Source organism: Falco peregrinus, chromosome 11 (assembly GCF_023634155.1).
Source record: "Falco peregrinus isolate bFalPer1 chromosome 11, bFalPer1.pri, whole genome shotgun sequence".
Classification (NCBI taxonomy): domain Eukaryota; kingdom Metazoa; phylum Chordata; class Aves; order Falconiformes; family Falconidae; genus Falco; species Falco peregrinus.
In genome coordinates, this window is record NC_073731.1 from 28,366,162 (window position 1) to 28,383,783 (window position 17,622).

At 45.7% G+C, this 17,622-nt stretch overlaps 1 protein-coding gene across 1 annotated transcript in view; it reads right to left on the reverse strand.

Moving 5' to 3' along the window:
• Positions 1–10,517, reverse strand: part of EHD3 (EH domain containing 3) — a 31,822-nt gene extending 21,305 nt beyond the window's left edge. Inside the window, exons 1-2 of the mRNA XM_013304733.2 lie at positions 9,911–10,517; positions 2,939–3,115 (exon numbers count right to left, since the gene is read on the reverse strand). Coding sequence (XP_013160187.1) covers positions 2,939–3,115; positions 9,911–10,137 — 404 coding nt within the window. The 5' untranslated portion in view covers positions 10,138–10,517. The remainder of the gene's footprint in view (positions 1–2,938; positions 3,116–9,910) is intronic.
• Between the last annotated feature and the right edge of the window lie 7,105 nt (positions 10,518–17,622).

The window sequence follows — 17,622 nt, forward strand, 5'->3', positions numbered from 1 at the left end:
TTTACTGTGTGTTAAGAGTTGCGCTGTGTTTGTGGATTTACCACCTAGAACCCATCTCTGCACTGATAGGCAACAAACAAGCATCTCTGTTCTGTGTGTGGATTAGCACATAGGGTGAAGAACCCAGATTTGGAACAACAACAGGACACGGGGCTGTGGGCCACAACCAGCAGGTCGGTGTGAATGCTACTGCCTTGTGCTGTTCTGTTCCTTTCCACTGATGCCCCTGTCAATCATCATCTTTAACCATCCACCGGTAAAATTGACTTGCCCTCTCTTATCTCAGCTTAGAGGCATGGCTTTTGGAGATTACTTCCCTTCTACAGATTTCTTGCTCCCTGCCTCCTAGCTGAGGTCAGTGCCTCAGCATACGCATAGCAGCAGCAAGATCTGTGGAAAGCAGAGACAGCTCTGCATTCTCTTGCCAAGAGGCCAGGCCCACAACAGGAGTAAGTGTGGGTGGCTCAACCCAGTCCAGTGAGTGCATCCTGACTTACATTTGCTAAATTTTTGGCCCTCTGAGTCAATTCTTGCATGTGCTTAATTTCCTAATTAGCTGGGTATTAGCATCTGCATTTTCAGCACTGTGAAGCTCATGCTGCTGATCTAGTCCCCCTTAGCATGTCTTCCTCTGCCAGTTTAGAAATCATTACCCCCTTGTGGTTTTCTTTCAATCTGTCAGCAGAAAAGGCATTAATTAACTGTTGTGGCTACTCCCTGCATTACTAGCAGGACTGCCCTTCTGCTGCTGAATCACTGCTGTGCTCCTCTACCCTACTGTCCTCACAGGCACATGCATGACTCCTTCCTCACAGGACAAGGAAGAGTAGTAGGAGAGTAACAGGAGCACAGCATGATGCAGTGAACTAAGCTAATGGACACATATTCCTTGCTGTGTTAGGAACAAACTGCACTCTGGACACATCAATCAACCAGTTCAGGAGCCTTTGCTTTTTTGCCCTCCATGTCTGGCTTTCTTACTCCTTATGTTGCTTCTCCTCTGCAGTGAACTGGTGGCCAGCTGTGGCTGTTCCTGGCTAGCAGCAGAGCTGCTCTGAATGATATTCTCTTCATCTACAGCCATGAGGCCTGTTATTTTCTTCGAGCAAACCACCTTCCTCCCTTGGTGTAGGGAGTGGGCAGACCCCACTGTTGGCCAGGTGCAGATGTTCTGAACCCTCTAAAACATTGAAAACATCTCCAAGTCTCTCTGGTGCAGGACCATGTTGAGGTATTTGAACGATGAGCCTGTGAAATGATCTGACGTTGCTTCCAAGTCACCCTGAGGCACTGTGAGGTTCTCTGCACCGTAGCAACGCGGTTGTCCCACAAGCAGGTTCCATTACCTGGTGTGCAGCACTGATGCGCACACCGACTTGAGGTATTTCGATCTTTTTATTCTAGTTTGCATGAAGTTGGGAGCTAGTTGGTAATCCACAAAAACTAGCTCCTCTCCTCACACATAGTAAAACATTTCATACATTTTGAACAATTGTTTACAATTAGGTTTAGTCACACAATTCTCATTGGTTCTTACGAGCCTCTTCTCCATTTAAAAGTACAGTATTATTTTTTTTCACCTCACGTTCTGTGGGGAGGGGGCTTTGTTAGTAGGGGTCTTTCTTTGCTCAAGGATGGATCTTTTAGTATGCTAACTGGGACAGTTTACAGGTAGTTCAAGTAATTTTGTTTGGTCTCATTAACCATTTGGTTCTCCTTGAGCTTATCTTGTTATGCCCCAGCCTGACATTTTTATGATGTCTATTCCCTCTTCCAAGGCTATGTTTTGTTAACTGTTTGTAACATTCTGTTTTTCAAATTCTTTGTTTTTCATTATAGACATTTACCTATTTTGTCTAAATTTCAAGTTAAGTAACAGACTAGCCTTCTATTAATCACTTATCTAAGACCTGGTCCCTACATCTACAGCCCCCGGATCTACAGCTCCAGCTAGGTCCCTCTTCCCTCATCGAGCTTCTCCCCACGCAGGTCCCTTTCCCAGTCTTGCTGCAGTCCACACCAGCACTCTCATGGTCAGTACTGGTAGGAGATGCTGTACTCTCAAGATAGATAGTCTATGCTCAGAAGTTAGAAAGGGAGCAAAAAACAGGCTTTCCTGGTCGTTTGGCTGAGCAGCTGCCATGTTTGCAATGTCTCCCACACTGTGTTAGCAGGGAAGGCGTCGATGATGGGTGTAGTCAAACAGTTTGTTCCCATCTGCCTGTAGTAGCACAGTGTGTGCTCATCTAGGATATGGGTGTGTGTTATCAGCTTCCTGCAAGGCCTAGATCCAAAATTCACTACGGTTGGGCTAGGTCTAGGGGTTGGAAAGGTTACATTTCTCATGTCTCAGAGCCACTGTCCAAACTCCCTGCTACATTTTCTTTTTTTACAGTAAAGACATTAGAGTTGTCATCAGTTTGCACCTGAAGTTATATGTGTAAGGCATCAGAATGGAGAGGGCCTGGTATTGTTACAAGGGGGATATTCAAGCAATGCTTAAAAATGCAAAAAACCAAAGGTGTGCATTCTTGTGCCAGTTCCACTTCTCTGCTGACTTCAGTGGCTACATCTGGTTGGACTATGTAGTTTCAGGGAACTGAACTGATTGCAGAATGGAAAAAGCTAGGAATATAAAAGCAAGGGAGAGCAAAGTGTAATAGAAATTTATCTCTAGACTCCTACAGGATGAGCTTAACAGGCTGTGCTGTAGTTTTGTTTGTTCAAGTAAAATGAAAGTTTGTCCCATCTGAATTTGTTAATCTGCTCTTCAGTGGCTTACGTGCACCTGGTAGGACTGTAATGGTTTTGCATCAACCATGTAAATTTGGAAAAAAGGAAGAATAGTGTAATGCCTCTATCCCTTTAAATTGCTAGCTATGCTGCTCATTAGGTTCTAGTTTTATTCTCCAGAGCAACTAAGTTCTTGAGTACTGACCTGTTCAAAAAGGCATTGCCAAAGGCGTTGAGTTTCCTGAATGGTTTTTTGGGATCCACAACCAACGCATTTCCAGGAACAATTCCTTCCACATCTCCTTGCATAACTGCTATAAAGGAGTCAGTTGTAGGCTCCGGTCCAATCCTCATCCCTGGGAAATCCTGCTCCAGCAGGTACCTGTAGGTGAAAAAACAGGGTGTGGGCATGAGACATGAGCTGCCTAAGTCCTAAGTGAGTTGTACCAAAGATTGCACTGTAATTATGAAGCTCAAGAGCATGGATACTTCTGAGACTATTTTTAGCATTGTCACTGAATCGTTTGATAAATGTCATAGTAGCTTTTCTACTCAGGATCTCCACATTTAAAGCTTTCCTATTTCAGGTAGATTAAGAAATCAAGATGATTATAGCTGCTAGGAAGAGATTCTCATGGTGTTTGATCATTTTGTGTATTTTAATCCTTAAGACATTTGGAACAGATTTAGCACAGCAAAGTAAAAACAGCAGTTCACTGCAGAGTTAATCCCAAAACCTTACTGGCCTTTGGTGCCAATATCAATTACTTCACTGCTGCTCATTTCAGCAGACTCATCCAACTAATGTGCTTAGCCCCCAGTCCAAATCAGTTGCTCAAATGCTAACTTCTCCTGTACTTGATTGGTGGAAGTCTCAAATCTCCCTTCCTGCATGCTTCTGCAATGCAGCTACAGGTTTGCATTACAAATTGCTCAAGCATATTGAACACTAAGCATGTGGGTAGCAAAGTATACCCCAATATTTGTTATCAAGCTAAATAGTACAGTAAGCATCCCTTATTACTTCCTAAGCCCCTGACAGCCTCTCTAAAGACAGTGTCTGGCAAATTCCAGGGAAAAATGGCACTCATGGGGCTGTAGGACTTTGAATAGGACTCTGGCAGCACATTCTGACTTACCCTGCCAAATTCAGGGTGGGTTAATGGTATGCACGGGACAGTTCCCTGTGGTTCATGAAGGAGCCAAATGCTATCATTGAGGTCAGGTCTGTGCTTGTGTGTGCAGAAGTCATCATACCTGCTGGTCCTCTGCTGAAAACTAAGACCACTGCATCCATGTGGCTTGCAAAAAGTACCTAGAGCTGGTCTAGCTCTCAGTATGGGATGGTGTTAGACTACCTGACCTGGTGATAAGCTATTGACTGTTAGATGAGGAACATGCCTGCCAGGTTATGGAATTTAGTGTAATACTGTGTGGCTTGTTGCCAGAAGATAGCTGACATTTCCTCTTCCATTGCTTTGACCTAGTATGTATTTATCTTTTCTACCTACTAAAGATTTGCTGTGATGTTAGAAGTAGATTCAGGGGATGGGGAAGAAAGAAAATGGAAGGGCTGAGGATTTTTCATGACTGAGACCAGTGTGTTTAACTCAGGTGAGTCTTACCAAAGAGGGTAAGTTCCTATGTGAGGTACTATAGGACCACTGGCATGGAGGCTTGTGGTAATTTAGGGGTTCCTGCTTTCACAGTCATTTTAACAGACTTAATCACCAGTGTTTGAGGAACAACAAAATATTGTGCTTATTCAGCATGGCCCTTTATTGACACCATGTTAGCAAACGTGTCTTCAATTCCCAATGGACCTAAAGGTAAAACAAGCAAATGTGCACTCAAGACATACTGTGAATCATGCTACTTATCTGGCTTAGTGCACCTGAACAGCTGCAGCAAGAATAATTCCAGTAATAATATCCATATTTCCCTTAGGAGCTGACCACCTCCTTTATTGGTATTTTATCATGCATTTTCTTTTTCATCCAAAGGGATTTTTCAAGTCTTCTGCTCACCAGAATGCCACCAGAAGTGACTTCTCTTAAGGGGAGCAACTCTGAGATAAAACAGCAGCTGTTTAGCAGTTCCCAAAATACTGAAACAATCCAGGAAGGCAAATAGCCTTCTGACCTCCTATACTAGGGTGGGTACAGCCTACCTACCCAAAGCCTATACAGAGATTCCTCAAACTTTTATAGGAAAGTAGCTCATTACTTAACAAAAGCTGACTGCAGCTAATGCTGGGGTGTGCCACCTCTGTGGCTGGTGACCACAATACACCTTCCTGGCAGCTACAGTTACTTATCTCTAGCTTGAAGCAGCTGAGAACAGGGAGGAGCTACTTCTCTCCCACCGAGGACTCTGTAGACTATCAAATGAATGTTCTTGGCTCCATTCCCTGGAAAGCTCTTCACACCGAAACAACCATTTGCTAGGTTAGAAGCCACTTGGCCAGACTCTGGAAACTAAGTTCAAGCTTGCCTGATGGCATTTCCAAAGCGTTAGCTCCTGATGGACACTGCTGTGATGCTAGTTACTGCTACTGGCTTTCCTCTGCTCCTGCTTTGTATTTCACTTTTTGTCTGACATAATATATTTAAGAGTGATATACAGATGGGCAGTCACTGAATCCATAGAAATCATTGACCTCTCCCCTTGCAAATACTGGAAAGAAAAGAAACAGGTAGGGTTAACAACTGTCAATGCAACAAGTGAAGCACTTCTGAGAAACACCCCTTACTCCCAATGCTAGGTCACAGCCTTGCCATAACAATAACTTGTTTTTTACAGGTTTGAGATGCACACAGTATACAACAGCTTTTGAGCAGCAGGGAAAAAAAATGCCTGAGGGTTTTCTGTCATTTATGGGCAAAGCTTCTGAGAAAGACTAAGCAGAAGTCCTGCATGTAATAGAAACATTCCTCCTCCAGCCAGGCTGCTCAAAAGTATTTTATCACAGCTCCACACAGCTAGTGTTTCAAAGCATTTCTGTGTTTCTTGTATAATTTTAAAACAACCCAAAAAAACCAACCAAAAAATCCCAACAAAAGCACTCTCATGCAGAAGTAGTTACAAACCAATGTTAATTGACTTAATGTGCAACAAGTACTATGAAATCAGAGAGATTATTTGCACTGCCTAGCATCATAGCATCTATTTTAAGTAAGGCTTCTCTGGGAGATTCGGGTACATTATGCAGCAGGGTGGCTGCAGCACAAGAATCTCATTGTACACAGGATAAATACAAGGGGATTTATTGACACTGTCTGATGAGGGGGGAGAAAGGCACTTCTGCTAGGCAGTGCCACAGTCTGCCTCTGCTAACTCAAGCAAGCTGGAGAACACATGCAATTGTCCCATTTGTAGGGATTTCTGGGAGAGAAGAGCAAACAATAGCTGTAGAAAACACCAGCCAACAGTGAGCAACTTCCCCTTCCAGTATAGGGTGCCTTACTCTGAGCTGCTGAACACCTTCAAGGGCCTGGGGGAGTGACCTCCAGGCAGGCTGGAAGCCTGCACAGGGTGCCAAGCAAGAGGTGAATGGTTTATTTTAATGATGAAACTGCCTTTTGGAGAATTGTCTGGAGTTGGTATGTGGCTGGGAACATCATACTGTTTGCCCCATTTCAGGCCTGTCCCTGCTCCTGGCAGGGGAAGGTGAAGGACAAGGGCAGGAAAGCTGTATTAGTGCCAGCCTGGCTTTGGGTACCCTTTCCCAGGTAGGTCTGGAGCAGTGTAGGAGCCAGGCAAGGAGATCCCGGGCTCTCTGGGCAGGAGTGCCTGCAGGATGTGGGGGAAGGGGCTGTTTGCCCGCGATGAGTCATGCAGGAGCTGTGCAGGATGCTGCTGTGTGTGGCAGCAGAGGTGATGCAGAGCAGGAAAGGGAAGAAGGGCAGAGCAGGAGGAAGTGGAGACAACAGTCTAGTGCAAGCAGAAATGAAAGGTTCAGGGCCACAGGGGGAGGTCACACCAGAGCTCTGTGGGTAGCCTGTGACAAAACAGTATGGAGAGACCAGGACAGAAATGATTAGCTGCAGGAGGAAGGGGTGGCTACACCAGAAAAGCAAGCCATGTTGACAGTTTGTAGGGCTCTAGCAGGCTTGTTTGTTTTATTAGCAGGATGGCTGGACACAAGCCAGGACTATTTTTAGAAAAGACCACAGAATCTAAGTTAATTAGGAGAGTAATGTTCTGTCCTGTACTCCCACCCTCTTACAGGAAACATAAAAAGCAATAACGTTATCAAGGCAAGCTCCAGTGACATCCTGCTGTGGCTGTCAGATATTCCCAGGTAGAGGTGTTGCCTTGTCCTCACCGTCACAGCCTTTCAGATTTCAGCTCTGCAGAAAAGCCTCAGCCAAATGCATGCTGAGGAAAGAAATGGGAGTGAGCAAGAAGAGAGGATACAGCAGGAAGCAGGAATGGAAGAGCTGCAGTTAGCAATGCTACATCTTTCACACAGCAAAGCAAGGCTCAGTTCTCTGGGTTCCTGAAAGCAGGAGAGAGAATAGCTTAGTTCCACAGAAAACAAGCCAGTGCTCTGGTCTTGCTTCACTGGCTTTGACCCACACAACTTACCTCCCTCCTCCCCACCTCAGCCTTAGGAATGTTTCTCACTGCTGACCTTGACTGCTCTCCTTCCACCAGCAGCTCCTGACACAAGAAGCATCTTGCCTCATTGCAAGATGCTGCAGAGCCTTGCATTTCTTCCTTGTTTCACCTCCGATTCCCCAAGAACAAGGAAAGATGTTTGGGACAAACCCACCTTAGATGGACAAAGGACCTTAAGTCACTTATTTTTTAATGGTGTACTGGGATCTAGGTGAACCAGGACCAAGTTCAGTGCCACTAAATACTCATGTGGAATAAGTCATCTCCCTAAATTGCATGCCAGTACAAGCAGGATACAATATAAGAGTGGGATGGATACATAAGGATAACACTAATTATACCCATCCTGACAAGATTATGGAAGAGATGTCCAGAGGTTGTTTCTTGCTTCACTACTGCCAAGACATAATGGTTGTCTCCCCTCCCACTTCTTCCCCCAGTTGCCTTTAACTCCTCCCTGTTCTCAGTTCTAGCTCCCACTCACCTTCCCACAATAACTCTGGATGTTAATCTGATGCTTATCTCTGCTCTCTGATGACCAGTGCCTGCAAGCTGATGCTGGAAGCCTATCACAAGCAACACTTAGTCTTCCACCACCATCTGCCCTTCTTTGGTTGGGAACGTATTGGAGTAAGATCCTCACATCCCTCCTATTATTACAAGCCCTGGGGTTCTCCACGAGTTCTCAACTTTCACCTTTTTATGCACTATTTTACACAGGGAATACTCTGTCTTCCTGGAAGGCCTTCTCAGGTCCATTTTGCACTCCTGTGAAGCAGAAGCTCCTGGTCACTTCTGCTTGACCATAGTCTCTGGCTAGGCTCATCCCAGTACTTCCCACAGAAAAGCCTGGGAGAAGAGGACAGAACCATGAATGAAATCCCGTGGTCAGAGAGGCTCAGATCAGCTTGCTTACAGCAAAGCAAAGGGGGTGCTGCCATCCCACATGCTTCAGGCAACCAAAACTTCTTATAAAATGAGCTAAGGCTTACAGGAAAAGGACTTCACTGAGCAGAGAGGGGCAAAGGCAGGAAGTCTGCAAACAACAGCATGCAGGTGAGACTGCAGGGAAATGCTGATGCTGGCAGTTTGGAAAGAAGCATTAGGAAGAGATGCTCTAGTTGCACCACCAGCAACATGGATATTCAGCAACCTCCTGGTGTTCAGCAGAGGTTCTGTTCTGAGTGTCAGTAACCCAGAGGACAGAAAAAGCCTTTCAAATTGGTTCCACCCCAGATCTTTGTTCTGTGATTTGGTACCAAACCTGACAGCTACGCTATCCAAGCTAGCCTCTCTAATTTTCAGAGGAGTAACTCCCCTTCCACCCAGCTGCCAAACGCTTCTTTGCGTCATTCATGCCCATTCATCATCTACCTGACCTGCTCAGGTGAGCAAGGCCTATTTTACTCAAACTTTGTTTTCCAGGTACATGAAAAGGTAGCAGAAATGTATTCTGTTCTTGGCTCCTGGCTGGGACGCTAAGTAGCAGGAATACTACAATACACAACCCCCCCCACCTGCATTTCTCAAGGTCACTCCTTAAGAAGTGCAGTCAATTTGATTCACCTCTTTCTACTTTCCACAGCCCCCGCCTCCACCAAGAAATACTGGTAGAACAAAGGGCTGGCTGCTTGTGGCTTGCGTCCAGATTTACACTGGGGTAATTCCACAGATTTCAACACAGCCACACCAGAAAAAGACTGGAATTTAACGCTAAGCTTATGAATCACATAGGAAACACAGACAGCGCAGCTTCAGCTATGATCCCAAGAGACTGCCTGCTGCAAGTTGAACTAGCAGCCCGAATAGAGATCCCTGCAACCAAGTCCAGCTGGAAAAGTTTAACCCTTTCTTTGACAGTTTCACATCAAACCTGCTACTGGCAGCTGCTCGCTCTTTATAGTTAGGAACGAGCTTGCCACTCCCAGAATCTCAGCAAAGCAGGCCACAGTTAAAACAGGGCTAACTTCTGGAGCCCTGAAGATGGGCAGGTTTCTCTTGTGCACACCCCCCCACACACCCGAGCACATGTGCTTCTCAAACTAGGCTCTGTGCATCACCTCTGGGCACAGCGCGGAGAAAAAGACACAAGGGTGAGACACAGACTCTCACAAACCCAAGCACACACTTTAAGGTTCCCTAGCTCATAGGTTGCCCCACCACCCAAATGCTACATCAAGTTGAAAAGAAGGGCTGTTAGAAGGGCTACCCTGCCTCAAGCGGTCACGGAGCAGCCCTTGCACTTTGAACGCGCAAGGGCCCCAAGTGACTCACATCTCTGCTCCAGCGCCCTGCCCGCACTCCTCAGCCCTCCCCTGGGCTACTTTTTGCCACGTTGGTGTTTCACGGCACCTCTCACACCACCCTGTCCCTGCGAAGGGATACTGCCAGAGTTTAAGTGGAGGCAGCTTTTCAGTTGAAAGCTGTTGATGGGTACCGGGGGCACAGGGGGGGGAACAGAAGAGGGATGCAGGTAGCAGGGACCCCTTCTGCCCCACGGCAGGCGTCGAGGGTGCAGGCACACCCGGGAGGGAAGCAGGCAGGTGGGTTTTACCTGATGAAGGTGGTCTTCCCAGTGGAGTACTGCCCCACAAGGAGCACCATGGGCTTGTTGTCGAAGTCGGCATCCTCCAGGGCCGGCGAGTGGAACTCGTGGAACTTGTAGTGCTCTTCCAAGGGCAGCAGTTTGGTTTTGTAGAGCTTTTTCAGGCCCTCGCTGACCGTCTGAAACACCTCGGGGTCCTTCCTCCGGCGGTCATCGGTGCCCAGCCAGCTGAACATCTTGGGGCTGCCTGAGGCCAGTTCCGCAGCGAGCGCCGAGGCTGGGCCGGGGGGCGGCACGGCTGTGGCTGCCGGCGTGGGCTACCCCTGCATGCCCGCCCAAGCCGGGCGGGCGGCGGGGCTCAGGGGACGGCCTGGCAGGCCTCGCTCCCCTCGGGCGCCCACCCGGGAGGGCCGCCTTCCGTTACGCGACCCGCACCGGCGGCCTCAGGCAGAAAACGGTCCCCGCGGGAGGCTAAAAAAGCCGCTTCTCCTCACAGCCTCGGCCGCGCGGCGCCGGTGGACGCCGCCTACCCTTCACGCCGCCGGCTCCCGGCGTGGGCATGCCGCGGAGGCGGGGCGGGCGGTGGCGGCGGCAGCGCTCTGCGAGCGCGGCGGGCGGTGTTTAAGGGCGGCCCTCCAGGAAATGGGCCGGCGCCGGAAGTCGACGGCTCCTGGCAGGCGCCGCCCGTTCTTCCCGGCGGGTGAAGCCGCAGCGGACGGCGCCATGTTGAGACGGGGCACGACGCGGAGGAAAAGCGGGAGGGGCCGGGCCCGCTCCGCGGGGTGCGGCGACGCACAGCGCCCCCTGGGGGACACTGCGGGCATTTGTAGCCCGGCCGCCATTTTCTTCCCCTTCTCCCCTCACTTTAAAGTAAACCCCTGCATGCGCAAATTTGACAGGACTGACAAGTCAGGGCTGACAGGACAGCTGCCGAGTGAAGGCAGAAGCGCTTTGGCCAAAGCCTGGACGGGTTTTCCAGCGGCGGCCTGTCTCCCGGGCCGTGTCCTGTCAGCCGTGTTGCTGGGCTCTCCACATCACTGCTGAGTAGGTGGGACAGGGCAGGGCATTTTTCCTAAAATATCTCCAAATGTCGTTTTCACTTGAGTTGATCCAGCGACCGGGAGATATGTGGCACAAGCAGTTCTGGAAGTGGCCCTGCCGTGTGGCTGGCTCCTGCCCTTCCCCGCCATTTGCAGGCAGGAGGAGCCCAGGCCCAGCCTGCTGTAACTGGAGGCAGTGGTGCAGTTGTTTTTCATGGGCCGGGGGACACCCAAAGACACCGAACAACCATCCAGGTCCCATTCTATGCACCTGGCTGTAGCAGCAGGCATTTTCCTGGCTGTTCCTGTTGTGTGATCCCAAGCACTTGTGTGCTCTGCAGCTGTGAGGTAAGAGCCACGGCTCCAGGGACCGGGTTTCTTTTTCTGGAAAAAAAATAGCAAGCTGACTGTATTTTCTGAAGGTCAGGCTTCTCTGCTTTCCTGCCAATGCCTAAAGCTAGTCTGAAAATGGAACTATGTTTTGAAACCTCTTTAAGAGTAACTTTCCTCGTTTCTTTGGTTTTATAAATAGAGACTTTTGGCTTTAAGAGTTTGATGACTCCTTTCCAGTAAAAACTCTTGAAAGGCCCATAGAAATCAGCATGATTTGGCAAGATTTCCTCATTTTGTAGGAAAAAAAAATCACTTTCATCTTCTAGATAGTTCTGCCATTTAAGGGCTGTGCTTCTCTGATGCTGTGGTGGTATTTCTGCAGCTATATATGGAGCCTCTTTGGTGCTTGCCTGTGATATCCTCAGAGCTGAGTAAAGGTCAGGCCAGGAAGCCTTTGATTGTAAATCTCCCCAGGCCACCTTGATGCCCTTCCTGAATACAATGAATGGGGGAGGAAAGCAAGGTTTCTGTTGGGCAAGCTGCAGGAGTTGACTCTTCAGGTATGGTGGAGGCACGCTTGTCCCACATTTACAAGCAGAGGATATGTATTAATCATGAAGTTGCACTAAAGATAAAGATGTATACCCGATGGCTAAACGGCCAAAAAAATGTTTCCTTGCCTTGTCTGAAGAGAGTCCCTTTCCTTTGGATTCTTTATCACCGAGGCAGATCACAAGGAATCTTGACAGGTTTTATAGACTTTCTGTAGGTGTCTCACAAACATTGCACAATTTTATTTATTTTTCAGTCTGCTTTCTTAGCCATTTCTCTCTGAAAGGCTGACTTCCTCAAGAACTCTCTTTACCTTAAACCACAGTGCTTGTCAGAAACAAAGGAAAGTAAAATTAGGCAAGGAAGTTCAGAGTATAATTAGGTTTTTCTTTTTGCCAGAATTCAAACTGAAAATTTTAATCTGTTTTCATTGTTTAGTCCTTTTCATTTCTTAAACAGGGCTGTTTTAATGGATGGCTTTCTGTTGGACAGATTGGTCTTACGGTGCAATCTTTAGGCATTTTTTTTAAATAATTTACATTTTTGTAGTTTTGAGAGCAGAAGATGAACAAAACCAATTAAATCTTTTTTCCAAATGATGGTTTTTCATTTAAAATATCACTGCTGGAAGAAGGGCTGATTTTCTTGAAAGTTTCTGAGCTGTTCAAATAGAAACCACTCTGCTGCAGTGCCCAGGACATACACATATCTGATACTGATGGGGGTCTGCTACTGCCCTCTACTATAGAATTTATCTTTTTCTGTCACGCTGTGACAGATTAAACTTTTAGCTTTGTATTTTCTTAGCCATGTCCCTGCTGTTGGTAACATGGCTGGCAGTCACTTAGCTGGATGCTTGCCTTGACTGGGAAGAGAGAGACTTTGCTGGAGAAGATTCACTTCCCTGTTCCTGGAAGTGAATGAGGCTGGACTAAGTCATGTAGTATCTGCATTCAAAATGAAACCTCATTTTTGGGGGTGAAACACAATGTTGTATAACTGAAACTCATTTAATGTGATACCAAGTCATGGTGATGCGTGTGTTTGTTTATCTCCTGCCTTAGAATGAATAGGTTTTCTTCCTACGAAAAGATCGTCTGAGGTTGGGGACGTTAGGAAGTCACCATGTTTGAAAAGAGGTGGTGACTCAGTCAGTACTGTAACACTTTGACTGTTTGAAAAATCTTGTGGGAGCAGTGTAGTTCAGTAAAATTAACTTCCTGCTAGTGTAGTTACTGTCACTGTTCATTACCAAGTAAGAAACCCGAAAACCCAGTGTCAAAAGTTCAGGTGGTGATGGGTTCAACAGGGAATAGCTAGGTTTGTGGAAAAGGGATGAGGGGAGAGGAAGATGCAGTGGGCCCCCAGAATTAAACCAAATATGCCAATTTGAGAAGTAAGAGAAGGAGAATTTCCTCTGGTTCAGCTAGATCAAACTTCCCAATCGCTTGCTGTGCCATGCGGCCTAGGAATAAAATAATCTCCAGCGTAGTCTATCCTTTTCCTTACTCATTGCTTTGGTTTTACAACTCAGAAAGCTGCGGCCTTCCTTTCCTGTCCTCATATGCTCCTTCATATTCCTATGAAATATTTTACTTTATGTTTCTCTTACCATTTTTTGAAGGTGGCTTGGTATGCATATGCTGTCCTTTTCCCTGCCCTCTCCATGCTGCTGTTACCCCCTGATTGCCTGGAGTGGAACAAGGTGCTGGTACCCAGAAGTGCACCAGAAATAGAAAATGTAGGGTTGGATAATGTATTCCCACAGTGAGTGGGAAGCATGCTTGCCTCCAGAGAATTCACTCCTTAAATATATGCAGCAAAGGAAGCGTATTGCACATAGGGGACCTGACCCTGTGATGTCTGCAATAGTGCCTAATAAGCACTAATAGAAAGAAAAATTCTCATGAGTCCTTCACCGTGCTTGCAGTGAAGAAACTTGGAGGTTTCTCCTGTAATTCTTGGATGGTTTTGACTGTCTCTGTCATAGGACGTTTACTTCCTTCAAACTTCTATAAATCTTCTTTTTAGAAATTGTTACGATTTAGTGATTGACAAAGTGGATAGACTGTCATGGCCCTGTCTGTTCTGAAAAAATGTGGGGGTTTTGAGTGTATTTCCTTTCTGAGCTTTTTCTTACCTCAAAGCAGAAATCCTGTTCTACCTCGTCAGTGATGTATGGAGAGTTGTGGAGTTTTGTGCTTTGAATAGTCAAATGGCTAAATAAACAAGGAAGCTGCCATCCACTGAAGCAATGGGTGAGTCAAACGGTAGTCTGCACGATGGGCTGACCTCTTCTTTCATGCCTTCTGTGGAATATTTCGCACTGGGTTCTTCAGAATTTTTCTGGCATTACTCAATATGCTTTTTTTCCCCACCTCCTGCTTCTAACACAGTGCTTGATAGGGTAGAACGCTCTCAGGGTTACGTAAGCGAGAGAGGGAGATACATAAATACACACATAGGTAAAGATAACATATATACTATTTATAAGTAGCAGGCATCATTGCCAGTGGAATAATTATCCTTCGCTGTGAGGACACACCTGGAGAAGGTAGGACATCAAACGCCAAGTGCTGTGTAGAGGGATTTGGTGCTGGCATTCAGCAGTCATCTGTGGCTAGCAACAGTCAGGATTTTCCAGGGGTTTGAAAGGAGCAGAACTCTGTCACCATAGTATGCTGTTGAGAGGAAGCTGTGCTCTGGGACATAATGGGTGTATTAGTTATATGATGCTGCTGGCCTTGCTGAATGCAGCAGCTGCTGCTTTACTTTTTTACTTTTTTTTTTTTTTTTTTTTAACTTTTACTTCTGGAAGTGTCCAAGGGAAAGATAAAGAGTTTGTATCAGCAAACCCGAGAAGAATGGGTGCGATGTAAAGCAACTAGATGAGATACATCAGCTGCCCTGCATGTGACAGCTCTGAAGTTTCTGCCTGCCAAATGGTTGGGAACACAGGCTAGTGCTAACCTAGATTTTGTGCGCCCTTGTTCTCTCAGGTTTGCTGTTTAGAGGCAGTTTAGCAGATACTTGATCACAAAGTATTCTGCAGAGGTCAAAAGTTTCATCTCACTTCAAAGGGCTTTGTGGGCAGTCAGAATCTGTAATGATTAGGATGATTATGAATAGGGTGTTGTAACCTTAAGTGCTAAAGCACAGACCTTAAATAAATGGGATTTTTCTATTTCCACTGATTTTGATGTAGCTTGGACAATTTACATAGCAAAGAATATGTATTTTATGTTCTCAACCAGTCTGTAAAAGTAAATCTTTGGTCAGAAGGTATTGTTTGAAATTCTGAAAGCCATCCAGGCATTTTTGCTAGACCTTTTGTTAACATCAGCAGGACGGTCTGGGACAGGCTCACTGCTCGGCCTTGAAAATCTCAGCACCAGAAGGTGTTTGTCAACTTTTGGGCCAATAATCTAAGCACTAGAAATTCAGGGCAAGGTCCTCCACCTTTCTGTATGTTCATTTGTTTTGTGAGAAAGCACAGTTCAATGTTTCTTTTCAGGATATCTCTATTTGCTAGAAAGCCCACAAGAGTGGGAGGCAGATCTGAGTTTTTATTTCTGAAATACACCACTATGTTTAATCAATCTTTAATCAAAGGCTTGAAATTGTACCTGCAAGTGCCATTTTCATACTGTGTGTTTAGAGACTAATAAAGATTAACAAAGCCTAATACAGTCACATTTCTATTCTAATGACTGCTAATTTCTGTAGCTAATGTTCTGCTGTATTACAAGAATGGTTATAAAAGGTGGCCCTGCATCGTTTGTTCTGTTCACCTTAAAATTTATTATTTTGCATGCAAGTATTTGCTCTGTTCCACACAATCAGGAGTGGCTCCTCAGTGCAGATACAGATTGTCTTCATCGAACCAGAGGAGCTGGACTGAGCTCTGTCAGCTCCAGGTTTAGCCCTCGAATTGCCAACTGCCCCAGTGTTACCCGAGATAAATCCTCTCACAGAGAGAGTAAGAGGCTCTCAGAGAATTATTTCATGGTCCAATTCCTTTTACTGAAAGCAAAGGGTTTGCTGTGGATACTTCAGATTCTCATTTTAAGGCCTAGGGACGAGGCATCTGAGATGCTGAGAAAGATCAGAGGAGATCATAGGATGCTAATGTAGTAGAAGGACTTGTGTCAGATGGCAAACATTAACTAGGGGAATGTGCAAAGAATAGAGAATCAAATCCATCGAACCTACTGGTTCCTGGGTTCCGTCTAAAGCTTTTAACCTCTGTCTGCTACACTTGGCTGCTTTCCCTTAGAAATTTTAATTGCTGGAAGAGATACATATGCACACACTCTGCTCCACCTGTGCCAGAGGACACGGTGGGACACTGATTCAGTCTGGTTCAGTCAGTAACGTTTCTGTGATTTCCAGGTATACCTTGGCTCATCTAAAACTGTATCTGGCATCTGCTTGTACACATGGGTGCAGCCAGACAGCAGGCAGAAGGTTAAAACACGAGGTGGAACAGCCTGTGGCTGTCTAAGCAGTGACTGTTCACGACACATAAAATGCTTCATTACATCTTTTGATCAAAGATTTCTAGGTAATTTGGAAAAGAGTTTAAAACAATACACCTACAGGCAGGTTCACTTGGGAGGTTTTCAAAACACATAAAGTAGCTGCATCATTGACTCTCAACATACACTGTTACAGTTGGGGCTGCTGGCTGAGTTTCTCAAAAATAAGGCTATGTATTCAGGTGATTTAAAGCTCCTTTTTTGAAAGGCTTGGTTTTTTTCATGCTATCTCTGGGTTTCAAGGTCTATCTATAACATTTAGTTCTTTTTCAAATAAATGCCAGACTGAGGTGAGAACTAGTGAATGATTTTATCAGGCATTGTGCTCTGCACATCGCCAAATCAAGTCTCAAGTATTTGCTCTTCAGTGTAGATCTAAGTATGTCAATTCCTCACCAATTCTTTCCTTGGGGAGCAACAAAATGAGAAATTCTTTCACATACATGTTTTGTCTGTCTATATAAAGTACAGCTAGTATCCAGTCTGTTTTCTTCCCCTTGTTTTTCTCTTAAATCTATCTATCTCTCTGTTGCTCATATTGTTGTAGCCGTGAAGGTCAATGGCTGTAAAAAAGGCAAGGTTTGGAGGGAGGGACAGTATTTTTCATCTGGAGCAAAACCAGACAAGTTGTTAGGCACTTAAATCCTTCTTCAGGTCTGAAATGTCTACGGTACAATAGAAAATTGAATTTTTGTTTCCAGGGTTATAATGTGAAGATTTTCTCTTGGTTGCCCTTGAGGATTAAGTCTTGTGGATCAGTTGTAGAGTGGTTTTATAATGAATGAGGGCTCTGTGTGGGAGGACAGCACAATCGGAACACCGGAGAGCTTCAGCTTTGATGGGAGTAACAATCAACTGGTTCCTAACTGGTTTCCTGGGGTGCCTGGGGCAGTGATTTTGAGTCTCAGAGCCTCCTCTGCAGGGAAGCCTTCCAAATACTGTATAATTATGGCCTGTGAACCATTTATTGAACTTTATAGCCCAATTCATTTTTTCAGTCCACACAATAATGAGAAGGCTATGATTATGATCACCTTCTTACCACTGATAGGCATGATTTGCCTGCTGAGATTTTAATCATGATTTCTCCCAGGAGCCCACCACTTGCAGGAAAAGGTGATAGCTGCTAGTGTTTAACATAGCTGCTAATATTTAAAAAGGGCTGTGAGATCACTTTTTGCTGTTTTCAGTGGTGGGATGAGAAACATCTGTCTTGGATGTCACAAGAAAAAATACCTCAGCATGCGATTTCATGTGT